Source organism: Marmota marmota, unplaced genomic scaffold (genome assembly GCF_001458135.2).
Source record: "Marmota marmota marmota unplaced genomic scaffold, marMar, whole genome shotgun sequence".
Taxonomy (NCBI): domain Eukaryota; kingdom Metazoa; phylum Chordata; class Mammalia; order Rodentia; family Sciuridae; genus Marmota; species Marmota marmota.
The window spans coordinates 6,974,232-6,990,725 of record NW_025999944.1 but is presented as its reverse complement, the minus strand read 5'-3'; the positions used below and the strand labels follow the sequence as shown (position 1 = coordinate 6,990,725).

General features: G+C 50.5%; 1 protein-coding gene across 1 annotated transcript; it reads left to right on the top strand.

Moving 5' to 3' along the window:
• The first annotated feature begins 500 nt into the window (after nucleotides 1–500).
• Nucleotides 501–16,180, top strand: Rhobtb2 (Rho related BTB domain containing 2). Its single transcript, XM_015499487.2, has 10 exons — nucleotides 501–638; nucleotides 859–1,060; nucleotides 1,674–1,777; nucleotides 2,247–2,432; nucleotides 3,352–4,370; nucleotides 4,644–4,762; nucleotides 6,824–6,974; nucleotides 11,029–11,117; nucleotides 11,768–11,873; nucleotides 13,358–16,180. The coding sequence occupies exons 2-10, from the start codon at nucleotides 869–871 to the stop codon at nucleotides 13,573–13,575; spliced, it is 2,184 nt and encodes a 727-aa protein (XP_015354973.1). The 5' UTR covers nucleotides 501–638; nucleotides 859–868; the 3' UTR covers nucleotides 13,576–16,180.
• Nucleotides 16,181–16,494: the final 314 nt, after the last annotated feature.

The following is a 16,494-nucleotide window of genomic DNA, read 5'->3' as shown; positions in this document are numbered from 1 at the left end:
GTCTGGGGCAGGATGTGGGATGTTGGGGGCAGCCCAGAGAGGGGATGGAATGCCCATGGGCCATGGAGTCCATCGTTTGGGGCCATGGTTACTCCCTCTCAAAGCCGGGCCCTCAGCTGAGGGAGACACATGGGCAACATGCTGGACCCCAAGTAGAGGAGCGGAGGCCTACAGGTCTAGGCAGATGAATCCAGAAGCCTTCCTTGCCCAAAGAGGCTGACAGGAAAAAACTCTCGCATCTCCATAAAGGGGCTAGGATTGGAAGATGCACGCGAGCAGGCTAGGGTTAGAAATCCACCACCACAGAAAACCAGGGGAAAGAGGAAAGACCAGGAGAGAGCTGCCTCCCAGCCCTGATAAGTCCATTAAATTTTTAAGTGGCCCTGCCCTACGGCATGCTGGGAAGGGGTGGGGACCTGGACCCAACTCTGCTTCTCTCAGCTGTTTGTTCTGTTGCTGCCACAGCCCGGGAGAAGGAGGAGGAGAAGAGAAGGGGAGGAGTGAGCTCCCAGGCAGACGCTCCTCTCTGGGGGAGTGGGGACAAGACAGGCCCTGGGTTGGCTCCACCTTGGGATCTCTCCCAGGCCTTCTCTATCCAGAAGCCCAGCTAGAGGATAGTGGAGACTGGAAGGAGACAGGTGGTCATCTTGGGACTGCCCCTCTCAGCCTGAACGGGTTCCTCTCTCCTCAGGTCCCTGCAGTGCTACCTCCCGGAAAGTTGCCCACTCCCCTCTCCTTCATCAGTGCCAGTGCTCCACACCGGGACAGCTCCAGCCGAGGAGGGCTGTATGCACGGGCCCTGGTCCTCCAAGGACTGGTGTGCCAGCCTGTCCTGACTACTCCTTTCCTGCTCCTCAGGTCCCAATTAATGGATTCTGACATGGATTATGAAAGACCAAACGTAGAGACCATCAAGTGCGTGGTGGTGGGGGACAACGCCGTGGGCAAGACCAGACTCATCTGTGCCCGGGCTTGCAATGCCACCCTCACTCAATACCAGCTGCTTGCCACCCATGTGCCCACAGTGTGGGCCATCGACCAGTATCGTGTTTGCCAGGAGGTAAGGCTACAATGCCATTTGGCTGGGGGTTCACATCATGCATCTTCCTAAATTGTGGCTTGGTGTCCCTGGAGCTCACAGGAGCCCCCTAGGGGTGGGACAGGGAGGGGGCTGGAGCAGAAGGAGCCCCTGGGGGAGGGGGCTGAGGGGAGCCCAGCCTGAGGGAGGGGTCTTTGACCATTTGGGTTCTTAGTGGCTGAGCTGGAGCCTAGGACCCCAGCTTCGGCCGAGTACCACGTCTCGTGAAATCACAGCGCTACATAATGGGGAATCCTAGAACTGAGGCTTGGGAGAGGTGAGAACTGGGTTGGGAAGATCAGAGGCTCATGAATATACAATTGCAAGGAAAGCTGGGAACCAAAGGAGGGTCTCCCTTCTGTATTCATAATTCTGCCCTCTTAGGGTCTCTTTTGCTTGCTTCTGTGTGGCTTGGAGGCTGCCATGTATTGAACATGTGCAGTTATTGAGTCTTCAGAGATTTTACTTGGAGGAGCATGTTGTGCAAGGCACATAGTAGGGGGTACCAGCTCTGTCCTTCCACCCCTCGTGATGCCAGAGAATATCAGGATTAGTTGGCACCTACCCTGAGAACTGTCTCCCCTCTCCCCTCCAGGTGCTGGAACGCTCCCGAGATGTGGTAGATGACGTCAGCGTCTCCTTGCGCCTCTGGGACACCTTTGGAGACCACCATAAAGATCGCCGCTTTGCTTATGGGAGGTAGGGGAGTCCTGGGCTGCCTGTAGAGAGCCAAGTGGGAGGATTTTCCTGCTTTCCCAGAGAACTAAGCAACTCTGCTGTTGAAACTGGGAGGAAGGAGCAGAGAAACAGCATGGAAGACACTCCCAGGGGTGGGGACAGCCTGGGCTTGGAGTCCAGAGGCCTGATTTCAGTCCCAGCTCTGCCACCTACTAGCTTTGAAATGATTTTTCTCACTGTGAGATGGTAAAATGGTAATTTCTAACTCAAAAAATAGGTGTGAGGCCAAATGAGTCTTCAAGCTCTAAAATGCTACATAATTGAAGGTACTATTATTATGCATTGTGTGGAAGATCATAGGAACAGGTTCATAAGCCAGGTGTGGAGCCACCGTGTAGGGCATGGAGACGGGCACACGTTTTCCTCACTCTGGGAGCAGGTAACCCCCTGCCAGCTCTCTCTGTCAATAACCTCTCTGTCCTACCCTCAGATCAGATGTGGTGGTTTTGTGCTTCTCCATTGCCAACCCCAATTCCCTCCACCATGTCAAGACCATGTGGTACCCAGAAATCAAGCACTTCTGCCCCCGAGCACCTGTCATCCTGGTGGGTTGCCAGCTGGACCTGCGCTATGCCGACCTGGAGGCTGTCAACAGGGCCAGGAGGCCCTTGGCCAGGTAGGGGTGCTGTTGCCTGAGGAGAGGAAGCGGCACAGAGGGCGCGCACATCACCCTAGCTCCCTGAGGGAATCCTATAGAGCCTTACCTCTCCCTGCATCCAGAGGAAGCTCATGTCAGAGCCACATGTGCGCTTATCCATCCATCTGTTCATCCATCAATCCGAGTGTTTATTGCACACCTACTGTGTGAACAGCACTACACTAAGCACTATGAGGAAAGACAGAGAGAAGGGAATATTTTCATGAAAAGAACTAATTTTATTGGAGATAATATAGCTGGCCCTCTGTGTCCATGGGTTACACATGTATGGATTCAACTAACTGTGAATGGAAAATACCCGCCCACACCACCACCAAATTGCATCTGTATTGAACATGTGCTGTTTATTTCCTTGTCATTATTCCCTCACAAAGCATTATAACAACTATTTACACAGCATTTACATAGTACTAGGTATTATAAGTAATCTAGAGATGACAAGTATAGGGGACGTGTGTATAGGTTATATATAACTATCACCACATTTTATATAAGGGACTTGAGCTTTCATGGATTTTGGTGTCCAAATGGGATCCTAGAACCAATCTCCCTTGGATACTGGGGATGACTATATATAAACAGGTTAAATACCAGTGTGAAACATTGCACGTTAATTGACAGGGAGTTGATATTATCACTACTTTGATCTATGGAGGTCTCTGAGGGTTGGCATAGATACAGAAGGCTTCCTAGAAGACCAAGGGATTGAAGGTGGATCTGAAGGAACTAATAGGAATTTGGCCAGACAGAGGAAAAAGAGCAGGGCAGGAGAGAGGCCAATGAAATGGACCCTGAGCAGAGTCCCTCCAGCCTGGGGAACAATAGACAGGCTCCCTCCACCACTAACATGCTTGGTTTCTCCTCTTGAAAATGCCAGGCCCATCAAGCCCAATGAGATCCTTCCTCCGGAGAAAGGCCGGGAGGTGGCTAAGGAGCTGGGCATCCCTTATTATGAGACCAGCGTGGTGGCTCAGTTTGGCATCAAGGACGTCTTTGACAATGCCATTCGTGCTGCGCTCATCTCCCGCCGCCACCTGCAGTTCTGGAAGTCCCACCTCCGCAATGTGCAGCGGCCTCTGCTGCAGGCACCCTTCCTGCCCCCCAAGCCCCCGCCCCCCATCATCGTGGTGCCCGACCCCCCCTCCAGCAGTGAGGAGTGCCCCGCCCACCTCCTGGAGGACCCGCTCTGCGCGGACGTCATCCTGGTGCTGCAGGAGCGGGTGCGCATCTTTGCCCACAAGATCTACCTCTCCACCTCCTCCTCTAAGTTCTACGACCTGTTTCTCATGGACCTGAGCGAGGGGGAGCTGGGGGGCCCCTCGGGGCCAGGGGGGGCCCGCCCAGAGGACCACCGGGGCCACCCTGATCAACACCACCACCATCACCACCACCACCACGGGCGGGACTTTCTGCTTCGGGCAGCCAGCTTTGATGTGTGTGAGAGCGTGGACGAGGCTGGGGGCTCTGGTCCTGCTGGCCTCCGGGCTTCAACCAGTGACGGGATCTTAAGGGGCAATGGAACAGGGTACCTGCCCGGCAGGGGTCGTGTGCTATCTTCCTGGAGCCGAGCTTTTGTGAGCATCCAGGAAGAGATGGCAGAGGATCCTCTGACATACAAATCCCGGCTGATGGTGGTGGTGAAGATGGACAACTCCATCCAGCCAGGGCCCTTCCGAGCAGTTCTCAAGTACCTGTACACTGGGGAGCTGGGTGAGAACGAGCGGGACCTCATGCACATTGCCCACATTGCTGAGCTGCTGGAGGTCTTCGATCTGCGCATGATGGTGGCCAACATCCTCAACAATGAGGCCTTCATGAACCAGGAGATCACCAAGGCCTTCCATGTTCGCCGCACCAACCGAATTAAGGAGTGCTTGGCCAAAGGCACCTTTTCAGGTATGTATCATGCTTAGAAGGCAGGAGCTCTACGTTCTGACAGCTTTCTGAGGGGTGTCTGGGTTGGTTCCTTTAACATTCTGATTTGGTTTCAGAGCCTGATGCCCTGGAGAAGGGGCTACCCTGCTCTTAAAGATGAAAGTTTGGTTGTTAGTTCTCCTGTCTTGTAGCTTCAGAAAGAAGTTGGATAGTTGGGATCAGTGACTACTGATTGGGGGTTGGTTATCTCACATTCACACTGTTTTCTTTTGTGTTGTCTCTTCTCCCCAACAGACGTGACCTTCATCCTGGATGACGGCACCATCAGTGCCCACAAGCCCCTGTTGATTTCCAGCTGTGACTGGATGGCTGCCATGTTTGGGGGGCCATTTGTGGAGAGTTCCACCAGGGAGGTGAGGCTGAGGATGGGAAAGGGAGGGAAGGAGGGAGACATAGGTGCCATTTGCCTAGGAGGCACCAGGAGTTCATGGTATTTTCTTTAGCATTTACTGTGCTAAGCACAGAATGATGAGCCCAAGAGAAGTTTTATGAGATGGTTGCTGTAGCCAAGGATTTGCAATGTTCCAGGAGAGGGATTTACAGTAACATCATAATATCTTGGAAAGCATTTCCATACATTATCTTCACATTGAGCAGCATTCCTGCATCAAATGTGTGGCCCTAGGAAGTGTGTGACTTGCACACACTTGTGAGTAGAAAGGACGGTTCAGGACTGGCTCTTTACACTTCACTCTGTTGCCTCCCTGGGACACATGAAACAAGTAGAAAAAAAAAAAAAATCAATGTGTTCCAAACTGAAGTCACTGGTGTCTTCAAAGGTAGGTTTTATTCTTATTGAGCTCTGGTGAGATCAACAGATCAGGAGAGACTGCCATTGAAGAGCTAGTCTGTTACTCACAGATACCAGTGCAGGGAGGACCATGCACACCAGGGGATCAGCCCTGGAAGCACCAGGGTGGTCAGGAAGTGGAGGGTTTCTGTGGGAAGGGATAGTTGAAGCAGGTTAAGCAGATTTAGGTTTGCTAACTTGAACAAGTCCACTGGCTCAGGGGCAGGGGGAAATGTCCTAGCTGTCTAGTGCCTGTTTCTGGAGTGATTCCTCAGAGGAATGAGGCCTGGAGTGTGAGGGCCCTGGGCAGAGGAGATGGTGGGCTATGGGCTCTGGATTGGGTGGTCTGCGATATAATAAAAAGACACGCTTGCCAGCAACTTCTTTACTGTCTCTAGGAATTGGTTCATCTTGGGAGGCACAGGCTCCCAGCAAACTTCTAAATGTCAAAACATCAAAACACCTCTCTACCTGTTCTTTTCGGATTATAGAAAGGCTTCCCTCTCCACTTGTTCTTTTCAGATTCTTCTTCCTTCCCAAGCACTGGACTGGAAGCTGGAGGTATAAAGGGTTTATGCAGGTGTCCTTAGAGTTGCTCCGAGTCTGCTGTCTATTTTTCATCTTCCTGGCCCAGCTGAGTGGCCCAGGCCTCAGCCCTTCATGCTCTCATCACCTCTGAATCCTGGAACACTAATACCCTCACTTCACCTTGTGGTTAATAAGCTTCCATTTTGTACAGAGGCATTTTTAAAAGACCCTCTCCTTGCAGTTCCCAGCTGGTGTGAAATCGCTTTTGAGTGCTGGGACTAGGTCTTTGACTTCTGCCAGCTACCCCGCCCCCACCCCAGGCCTGTCTCTTAGCAAGTGCTCACCAAGTACTTGAAGGAAAAACTGAACGAAGAGCAATTCAGCATCACATCCTGCAATCTAGAATATGAGCTTCCAAAGATTTCCGGGAAACCATGCACTTATGAGGCTAAGTGGAGGGCTGAGATGTGAGCCACTGCGAAGTGGGAGTAGGGTTAGGATGTGAAAAGTGTGGGCCAAGGATTCGCTGAAGCCCCAGGGGCCCACCTGCCCTGGGCACTTCTCGGTACTATAGACACCAGCTTTAAAGCTCTGTCTAATTCCCAGTGTGCCCAGACTCGCATCTGATGAGAAAGCAGTTTTTGTTGCAGTGCTTCTCTGAAAAGATCCCGCAGGCCCAAAGCCGCAGCTTTGAGCAGCCAGAGAAACCAGCTGGTGTTCCCTTTGCTCATTCTGTATCCCACTTGGACAGCTCCCTGCAGGCATGTGGAGGGTTGGGGTGTAGGTGACTGAAATGACTCCTTCCAACATCTTCCAAGCCAGTGTGGTTTCAGAAGGATGCCACTGAGAATCTAAGTCTCTTTAAAAGATGTCCATTCACTGATGCTCTCAGCAAACTGGGGACCAGCACCAGTTACTGCTGTGGGCCCAGACCTTTTGGGGGCGTGGTCTCCTAAGCATGTGTAAGTATAGCACAGAGAAGGCTTCTTGCCCCCGGGGGGCCAGCCCTGTGGACCAGGGCTTCTTGGCTTCCCAGGACTGAGCTACTCTTTCCATGCACGAGGCCTCATTGTTCCTGTCCTCCTCCTTCCCCCAGGTGGTGTTCCCTTACACGAGCAAAAGCTGCATGAGGGCGGTGCTGGAGTACCTCTACACGGGCATGTTCACCTCCAGTCCGGACCTGGACGACATGAAGCTCATCATCCTGGCCAACCGCCTCTGCCTGCCGCACCTGGTTGCCCTCACAGGTAACTAACTGGAGTGCTCAGGGACCTGGGGTGAGGCCAAGAAGACCCTGGGGATTATGTGTCTTCTGTCTTCTCTTTCCCCCTGGTATCAGGCTGAAGTGCCAAGGGAAGAAGCTCCCTAGAATGAAACCTGTGGGTGGTAGAGTTTCGGATGAGGGTGTAGAGGAGAGGAAGTGTGTGAGACACATGTTCCATAGGGTCACCTCAGAGCTCAGCCCAGAGGTCTCCAACATGTGACAGTGCGTCACGTTCTTAGCTTGGCTTCACTCAAGCAGCCTAAGGTTGATAAAGCATAGAATAGGCTCCACCTGTGCTTTTCCTTCTTATCTGCTTCCTCCTTCCCTTTCTTCTTATTTTCTTTTTTTCTCCTCTTCCTTGACCTTCAACTTTACTTTTCCTTTCTTCTTCCAGAAACAGAAAACAAGTGTTGACCTGCCATTCCTAATTCCTTAAAAAGACTGTGAGAGCTGGGTATGGTGACGCATGCCTATAATCCCAGCAGCTTGGGAGGCTGAGGCAGGAGGATCGTGAGTTCAAAGCCAGGCTCAGCAACTTAGCAAGGCCCTGTGTCTACATAATATATAAAAAAGGGGCTGGGGCTCAGTGGTTAAGCACTCCTGGGTTCAATCTCTGGCACCCAAAATAAAAAGACTATGAGAGCCAGAGCTCAGCATTTAGAATGGGCCCATCCCAGAGCTGTGTTGAGGAGAGAACTGGGCTTTGGGAGGTTGAGTAGTGGGCAGCCTGGGTCAAGGGTCTGAGGGAGATAAAAGGTGCTATTGGAGTGAAGGGAGCCTGGGGCCAAAGACCCAGGCAGATAGACAGCTTCTGCTGATATTGGAGTTGGTATCTGTGTGTTGTTGGATTGGAGGAATAAATACATAATAGAATAAATACATAATTTAAAAAAATGTTAAACCGCAGTGCTGGCATTGAGGTCAAGTTTAATATTCCTGCGCAGGTCTTGAGGGCCAGAGACAATACCTTCAGATATTGAGCTGGGCTTCAGGCAAGAAACGGCCAGTGTCAGAACTACTGGACTGTGGGAGGGTGATCAAGATTGGGGCACAGACATGAGGAAAAAAGCAATCCCATGACAAGAAAGGAATGGTAATGTACAGCTTGATCAGAGGAAGAAGGCAGAAATCATTGATCAAAATCAGAGTATTAAGAGCTAATCCTGCAGTGGGGCCCAGGGGCCCCAGCTAGGGGCAGAAGGGACTTTAGGGTAGGGAGTAAGAAAGGTGTCCCAAGATTACAGCCACAACAGTATGTCATTCACTGCTGCCCATGAAAAACAGTGTGGTCTTCCCAGAGCACCTAAAATTCTAAATTCTTGGATGTGGTAATTCTACTTTTAAAAGACGATCTCCAAAGAAATGACCCCAAGGAAAAATAAACTACAGAAAGATATTTCTATAATTTAATTTCATTAGGGCAGGCAATTGAAAGTGAGTCAAAGAAGTACCTACCCTTGGTTAAGCCCACATCGGTGATTTTCCCATGGCAGCCATTGAAAATGTCAAACTGGTACAACCAGAGACAAGAAAAATTGTGCTCTATGTGTGTAATATGAATTGAATTGTGTTCTGCCGTCATATATAACAAGTTAGAATAAATACATAATTTAAAAAAATGTTAAACCACAAACTGCCTGGAACCTCATGATGACATTGAAAAGCTTTTCTCTGGAAATGTTCCATACACACAAGAACACAGATACAAAAATGTATACATATACCTTGTTAAGGATCACTGGGAGATGCAGAGTTCAGAATTTTGTATTATTGGTGATGCTCTAAGTTTTGTGAGATATTCTGTCTGTGAAGTTTTTTTTTTTTATATAAAACTTATTGTTAAATATAAGACAAATATATAAGCTCCATGAAGCATATGTTCATAATATTTTACTACTTCATAACTTTTAAGTCAAATTATGCCCCCTTCTTTTTCATTTATTAAGACATTAGTTACACAAAATTTATCTTATGTTCTTTTTTTAATGTTCATTGTAATGAATTATTGTAAAGCAGAATGTCTTTCTAATCATGATGCCTGTCAGGGGCTGGAACCAGCCACACAAAAAGTGTCCACCTGTCCTGCCCCATCATAGGTCCCCCCCTCCTCCCCAGAAGAACCCACACTGTTTTTTTATGGGACTTTTCTATGAACTCACTTCTTTACCCTCCTTTGTAATTTGGTTATTCAAGTGCACTTTCTTAGATACTATAGCATGATTTTTTAAAAAATAATCTTTTAAGTAGCTTTTAATCAATGTGTACCTTGTCCGTTAAAAAAATTTTCTTCCTCTGAAATTTATTTTTTGAAAGAAAACAAACACTGGTTTTTGTTCCTATAGAGTTTTCCAAGATCTATATTTTTGCTGATTGCATTTTTATAGTGTAATTTAACATAGTCCTCTGTCCATCATATTGCCTGTAAACTGCTAATTGAACCTAGAGGCTAGATCAGCCACATAATTTTATTTTTATAAGGCTGCTTTATAGCCTTATAAAAATAGGTTGTTTTTCTCCGTGAAGCGGGAAAGATTGTCTCTTCTCTCTTTTTGTCCTATTACTAGCCGTTGAATATCATTGCCTGGATCTATGAAGTTATTGTTGCAATACAGTAATATTCCAATTTGTTCATTCCTTCTTCCCTTATCTTTTGGAAGACTTCTAAATGGAGAGAAACTGTCCCTCACCTACTGTTTGGTTACTTAGTGTACAGTTCATATAGGAAAGACAGGCAGGTTCTTGATTCTTCCTTTTTATTTCCTAAATTTTGAGATAATCTGTTTCCTATCCTCCTTGAGAGAATGACCAATTAATTTGAGTGTTTTAAAGTATTCTTATGAAATTTTGGATTTGGATGCACTTGGTTGGTTTTAATTCATTGCAATTATCCTTATTGAAGCTTAAATAATGTATTTTTAGCCAGTAGGACTCTCTTTGAGTTGGCTTCAGAGTCTCTGAGATTTCTTGCTTTCTGGAGTGATAGTGTAGGGTCCTCTTATATAGTTTATGTCCCAGACCAACCATTTCCTCTTCTTTTTTTTTTTTGGGGGGGGGGGGGTACCAGGGATTAAACCCAGGGCCACTTAACCTTAATCACTGAACCACATCCCCGGCCCCTTTTTGTATTTTATATAGAGACAGGGTCTCACTGAGTTGCTTTGAGCCTTGCTGAGTTGCTTAGGCCTCATTAAGTTGCTGAGGCTGGTTTTGAATTCACAACCTTCCTGCCTCAGCCTTCTGAGCCCCTGGGATTACAGGTGTGAGCCACTGCACCTGGACAACCATTTCCTTAAGAAGTTCAGGTTTCTTTTAGTTGGAAATGGAAATGTTGTTTCTGTGCATGAGGATGCTCATTGCTACAGGAGTGGTTATTGTTTCCAGGTCTTTTCCATGAATGGAGTTGGGAAATGTATTTATCTGTGTGTGTGTATGTGTGTGCATATGTGTGTGTGTGCACATGTGTGTGTTGCTGGGGATCAAACCCAGGGCCTCGCATATAATAAACAGGTGCTGTATCATTGAGTTACATCTCCAGTTCTTTTTAAATTTAATTTGGGACAAGGTCTTGCTAAGTTGCCCAGGCTTTTCTTGAACTTGTGATCCTCCTGCCTCAGCCTTCCAAGTTGTTGGGATTATGGGCATGCACTGTGCCTGGCTAAACCGTAGTTCTAACTCAAAGTTCTCAGCCTTTTTCTGTTTTCAACAAACATGCTTCCTTTCCTGTCTGTATCAGTGGCTAATTCTATCGGAGAATTTCACCGTGTATACATTAGACTATGTGGTGGGACATATATAGTTTGAAAAATCCTCTTAGTGATTTTAGATCCTCTGTCACCCCACCCCCACCCCACTGAGAAGTCTTGCCCTCATCCCAGTTTCCCCCTGCTGGGAGCGGATGTAAGTCACCTGTGGCCTTTCCTGGCCTGTTGGGACTTGCCCTTGGCCCTGATCTCTTTTTGCCCTGCAGTGAGCCCCTGTAAGTAGTGCAGGTCCTTACGTGTGGCTCTTCAGCTGATTGCTGACTGTGTGTGTCACAGAGCAGTACACAGTGACGGGGCTGATGGAAGCAACTCAGATGATGGTGGACATCGATGGGGACGTCCTTGTGTTCTTGGAACTGGCTCAGGTATCGTGGCAGGGGAAGAATCCACCACAGTGTCAACTCTGGGCAGTGGACAGAGGGGCTGGGCGGGTGGTAGGTAGGAAGGGAGCCGTTGTCAGATCTGGACTCCTCATTGGGTGGACCTCATTTTATCCTCCATGACAAAAGCTAGAGAACTCCCAGACACCCCCAGAAGAAAGCTGGCCGCGGAAAGAAGGGACTAGGCCGCCACAGGGCAGCGAGGGAATCCAGGCTCAGTCATTGAGGACTCTTTCTTTAAAACTAACTGCCCACCTCCTTAATTCCACACAAGCAAGCAAAATCTCCCATGCTAGCCCCCACAATGCCAGAAATTCAGCCACCAAAGTTTATCTTATGAAGTCAGAGCTCAGCTAACGCAAGGTCTGCTCTCAGGGTTGCCCGTGCAGACTTTCGCTGCTGATGGGGCAAGGGCCGGGGAGGGTAGATGCAGTAGGAAGCCACCCCTAAGGCCATGGATATCTGTAGGGTGGACACCAGGGGCAGGACCGTGGCGAGGTGGAATTGGTCAAGTCAAGCATCCTCTTCCTCTAGTCCAGGTGGGCTCTGGAGGTGGGGTCCACACTGCATCAGTGCTGCAGCTCTGAAGGAGACTGTGGCATCTCAGGACAGAACCGCTTATGTTCCCTCCACAGTTCCACTGTGCGTACCAGTTGGCCGACTGGTGTCTCCACCACATCTGCACCAACTACAACAACGTGTGCCGCAAGTTCCCCCGAGACATGAAGGCTATGTCCCCAGGTGAGCATCCAGAGCCAGCACCAGCAGCACCTGCTGCTCCCTACTTGTGTTGAAGCGCCCTCAGCTTGGGTCCACAGCTCAGACTTAACCCCAGGAACCCAAAGGAGGCCTGAGATCTTTGGGCCTCACTTGACCTTGGACATGGGAGCACCCTGCAGAGGTGTCTCTGGCCATGCAGAGAGGACCCTGGGAAAAGCACTGTCCTGGAGGGGGTGGGGAACTCAGGACCTCAGACGACTCACTCTACCTCTGTGGGCTTCTGTTTCTCAAAGGTTTGAAGAGGTCATTGGACCAGAGTTGGTAGTTTTCAAACTCTTTTAATAAAATTCAATAAAAATTATGTTTGATATCATGACCAGTATACACATAGAAAAGCATATAAAAAACAAAAAATGCTACACACGACCCACTAAGTTGATTTCCCAACTTAGGAACGGGCACGATCCACAGCGTGGACCACCCAGATCTAAATATCCCTTGCAGTCGCCTGCAGTTCTGTTTCTTCTTAATGATTTTCTTAGGTCCAAGAGCCCAACCCAGAATCCACGGGCTCCAGGGAGAGAAGTGCCTGGCTTCCCTGAGGGGTCTGCCACTCAGCGTTCCTGGGTCTTCACCAGGCTCCGTCCACTGGGCTCTGACCCTCTTCCCACTGCAGGGTTGTTGCTGCACCCGACCAGTCCCCAGCCCTGTTCTTTCCTGTGTTTTCACGTTTGTCACAACCATTCTGGCATTTTCTTTCTCAAGCCTTGCATCACTCCCTTGATCCCACTCCTTTCACAGTTTCCCACACCCTCCAGAATAACCTGTGTCCTGCTGCCACCCCTCCCTCCAGTCTGACCTGTGTCCTGCTGCTGCTCTTCCTCCTGATTCCCCCCAGAACCTTGGCTGCAGGGCCCCCTCACCCCTCAACCTTGCAGAGTCCCTTCCTGCTGGAGGCTGTTCTCCTCCCCTCCTCCCTCATTGGTCTTTCCTGTTTTTCTTCCCAACTTACGGGGTCCCTGACTTTCTTTTTTTTTTTTTTTTTTTTTGAGTGACCATGGTGTGAAAGCAATGCACATTGAATAGAAACTGAGCTTTCCATTTTGAATTTGGCTTTTTCCTGGGCTGCGATACTGGTCAGTGGCAGCCACTGCAGCTCCCAGTCAGCCATGCAACTGGGAAGGGAAATGACCACCATCCTGTGGTGCCCGGGGCTGCTAAGCGTCGTGCTCTGTAGGGAAGGGGGATCAAGAACATTTCCGGCTGATGATATTTTCCACTTACTGTGGGCTGATTGGGCTCCTCCCTTTGTTATCCAGAAGTGCCTTTCCCAGGCCGACTGTGACATCTCCCCTTTTCACCTCCTTCAGTGGCTCTGTGCAGGAGACCATGGGGTCCTGGACCACAGGTCAAGGTGTACTTGGTGCTGGCTTGGAGGCAGGTCAAGGGACGGTGGACCTTCTTGCCCCTGTTCTCCTAACCAAGCCCCATGCATTCTGTTCTAGAAAACCAAGAGTACTTCGAGAAGCACCGGTGGCCCCCGGTGTGGTACCTGAAGGAGGAGGACCACTATCAGAGGGCGCGGAAGGAGCGGGAGAAGGAGGACTATCTGCACCTGAAGCGGCAGCCCAAGCGGCGGTGGCTGTTCTGGAACAGTCCCTCCTCACCGTCCTCCTCTGCAGCCAACTCATCCTCCCCATCGTCATCCTCGGCTGTGGTCTGAGATGCTGCCACCCTCTTCTGACCCTGCTGCTGTTGTCCCCATTTGCCCTTGTCCCTCTGCTCTTCTGCATCACCCCCGCCAACCCACCAGGGACAAGGGGACCCACCTCACCAGGACCCTAAGGGCAGAGCTGTTCTCACCAGCCAACATAGCTCAGCCAGAGAGGAGCCAGGCCCTGCTGGCGGGTCCCCAGTTCCAAGGCAAGACAGGAGACACCTTCGGGGAGGCAGGAAGCAGGGGAAGAGCTAAGAGCTCTGGCATTTTCTCCCTGGGTTCAAGAACCCTAGAGTCAAGGGGAAAGCCTCCCAGCACAAGGGCTTGCCTGCGTGTCTGGGTCTCTGCTCTGGCTGGGGAGGCAGCCCCCTTCCCAGAGAGCAGCCAGGGTCCTGCTCCATGGGCCACATCTTCCCAACAGACTAGACGGTTGCAAATGTTTTGTGGGATTTCCACATGAAGCCTACTCAGATCCTCACTGGAGAAGTCAGGGTAGAAATTAAGCCTTCAGAGCTCAACTCAAGGCTTCTACATCCTGGGCTGCAGCTGCAAGAGGCCACACATGGAAAAGCTTGCATTCTGCATCCCTCCCAGGTTGCAGGCAATGAGGCCTGATTTGTGGGTGGCAGAGGTAGCTCAGAGCTCCAGGCCTGGAGGCAGTGCTTCTTGGTGCAATGAGAAACCTTCCGTGCCCCTTCTGCACTCCTCAGATGGAACCCAAAGGAAACAACTGGATTGGGAGAGGAGGGAGGAGTGGGGTCTGTGTGCAGCAATCCCATGCTCCTCTGGGCCCCTTCCCCTGCCTCTGGGTAGTACTGCTTTTTATGGGGTTGGGGCAAAATTAGCAAAAAAAAAAAAAACCCAAACAAACAAGAACCAACTCAAAAGGAATTCACCACCAACCAAAAAACGCTATCCTCTATTTCCCCAAAGAATGGAAATGAGAAATAGACCCTATATAGCTTACATTTTTATAAAGCCAAACAGAGGCCCCATGGCTAGGAGATGGAGGCTCAGTATACCTTCAACTCAGATGCCTTTTGGGAAGGGCTCCTTGCCTGCTGTGGCTGAGGATGTCCTGGGCCTGCCCAACAGCCCTCGGGGCAGCCCGGCTCCTGGGCTGCTGCTTGCTGGTGACTAAGGTTGTGAGGATTGAGGGGAGGGCTTTGGCCTCAGGACTTGGCCGTATTGGACCCTGCCTTTGCCCATCTGGAGGATGTAGACTGCCCTCACCTCTGAGGGTGATCCCGCAGGATGCTTATGAATTATGTGTTTGGGGGACTTAGGACAAGGGTCAATGTCAACAAAAGACACAGTTGGAGAACAACAGTCCCATGTAATGAAGGGTCACGGGACATAAAGCCCTACCTAGTGCTGGTTTAGGATGAAGGGAGGATTGAACAGAAGGAAAAGCAAGGTTCATCTAGAAAGGAAGGATGAGACTGGGGATTAAAACAGCTTGTGGCCCCTACACCCTTTTTAATGCTATGAGGTGGATCCTGATGAGGAATTGCAGAGCCAGGAGGCAGTGAGTTGAGAGCTAAGGCGTCCCCTGAGAAAGATGCTTCAGGAAGAGGGACTGGCTAGGTCCCAGGGACCTGGGGTGGGGCAGTTAGGTCTGGGATAGAGCAAACCCAGAAACCAAGGCAATCCTGCAATGATTGTGTGGTGCCAAGACCTAGAGCTCTGAGGTTAGTCCTTGTCGAGAGGCCCAGGTAGGGGCAGGTCTAAAGTGGGGTGAACCCATGGTGTCTGAGCCTTACCTTCCAAGGTTGTGACTGCCTCCCTCCAGTCCTCCTGGTTAGCTGGCTGGAAGCCAGTCATGTGCTGCCCTCTGCTGGCTATCTAACCTCCCTGCACCCCAGCTCTGCCTGCAGCTTCAAGGGTGAGGCTGAGGTGGGGGAAGGGGGCATCCGGAAGAGGACCTATGCAGCCTTGGCAGCATCCTTGTGGTAGGGGAACAGAGATGGGGACACATGTCCTGAGATCTAGGTGAGAGGGAGAGCTCGGTTCTAAAGAGGAAGGGGCAATGGGTCTCCCAGGTGCTTGCAGGGCTGAGGAACCTAGAGCCAGAGAGGAAAGGCCAGTGGGAAAAGTGAAGGTGGAGAAGGAGTTGAGGGCAGCCCACAGGAGAGTGGCCACAGAGCTCCCTCAGCAACCATGGCCAGCTCACCCCTCAGGGACCCGCCACCCTTGACCCTCAGCTCTCTTAGGGCCGCTCTGCCCCACACAGAGCCCTGCAGCCCAGAGAAACCACCTTGGGAGGCTGTGGGTGAGCCAGATCAGAGCAGATGTCCCTGTCCCCAGAGGGAAGGGCAGGTGGGGGGAAGGAGGAGGTGCTGAATTTCAGCCCCCCAGGAACCGCCCCTCTGGATCCCAGGGAGGCAGTAGAAAACACCTCCCCCGACAGGGTGAGCCCAGAGAATAAAGGGGAGAAAGGAGGACACGGGTTACATGGGGGGCCAGACGTTTCCCCAGACTCAGGTCCCTCAGAGCTGGTTCAGAGATGGAGAGGATGGGGGCAAAAAACAAAAACCACACCTCTTTTTATATAAGGTTTCATATTTAATTTGGTCATGAATTCATAAATACATGAGTATTTTGTACCTGACGGCCTTCCTGTGTCGTTCCATATCACCCTTGTTTTCAACCCCTCGCTTCCCAGGAAGCACTTGCTCAAGAGCCTGCCTGCATTTGAACTTGGTGTACACCACACAACCAGCTGCGGGAGGAGCTCATGTCTCCTGCACAGGCCGCTTACATTGCAACAATAAGCAGGCCCAACACTGATGAGGCTAACTTCCTGCGGTGGGACCCAAGGAAGTCCTCTGAGAAAGGTGCCGGGAGCTAAGCCTTACTGGCTTCCTCTCAGGAGGACAAGTGTCCACCAAAGCAGCAGCAAAGGCTAACGTCCAGAAAGCAGCC

Bases quoted from the DNA above. Each gene is read 5' to 3' on its own strand.
- Rhobtb2 (XM_015499487.2), top strand. From the start codon at position 869: ATGGATTCTGACATGGATTATGAAAGACCAAACGTAGAGACCATCAAG. The intron at 11,118-11,767 runs GTATCGTGGCAG...TTCCCTCCACAG, and splicing joins TGTTCTTGGAACTGGCTCAG to TTCCACTGTGCGTACCAGTT. The intron at 11,874-13,357 runs GTGAGCATCCAG...ATTCTGTTCTAG, and splicing joins CATGAAGGCTATGTCCCCAG to AAAACCAAGAGTACTTCGAG.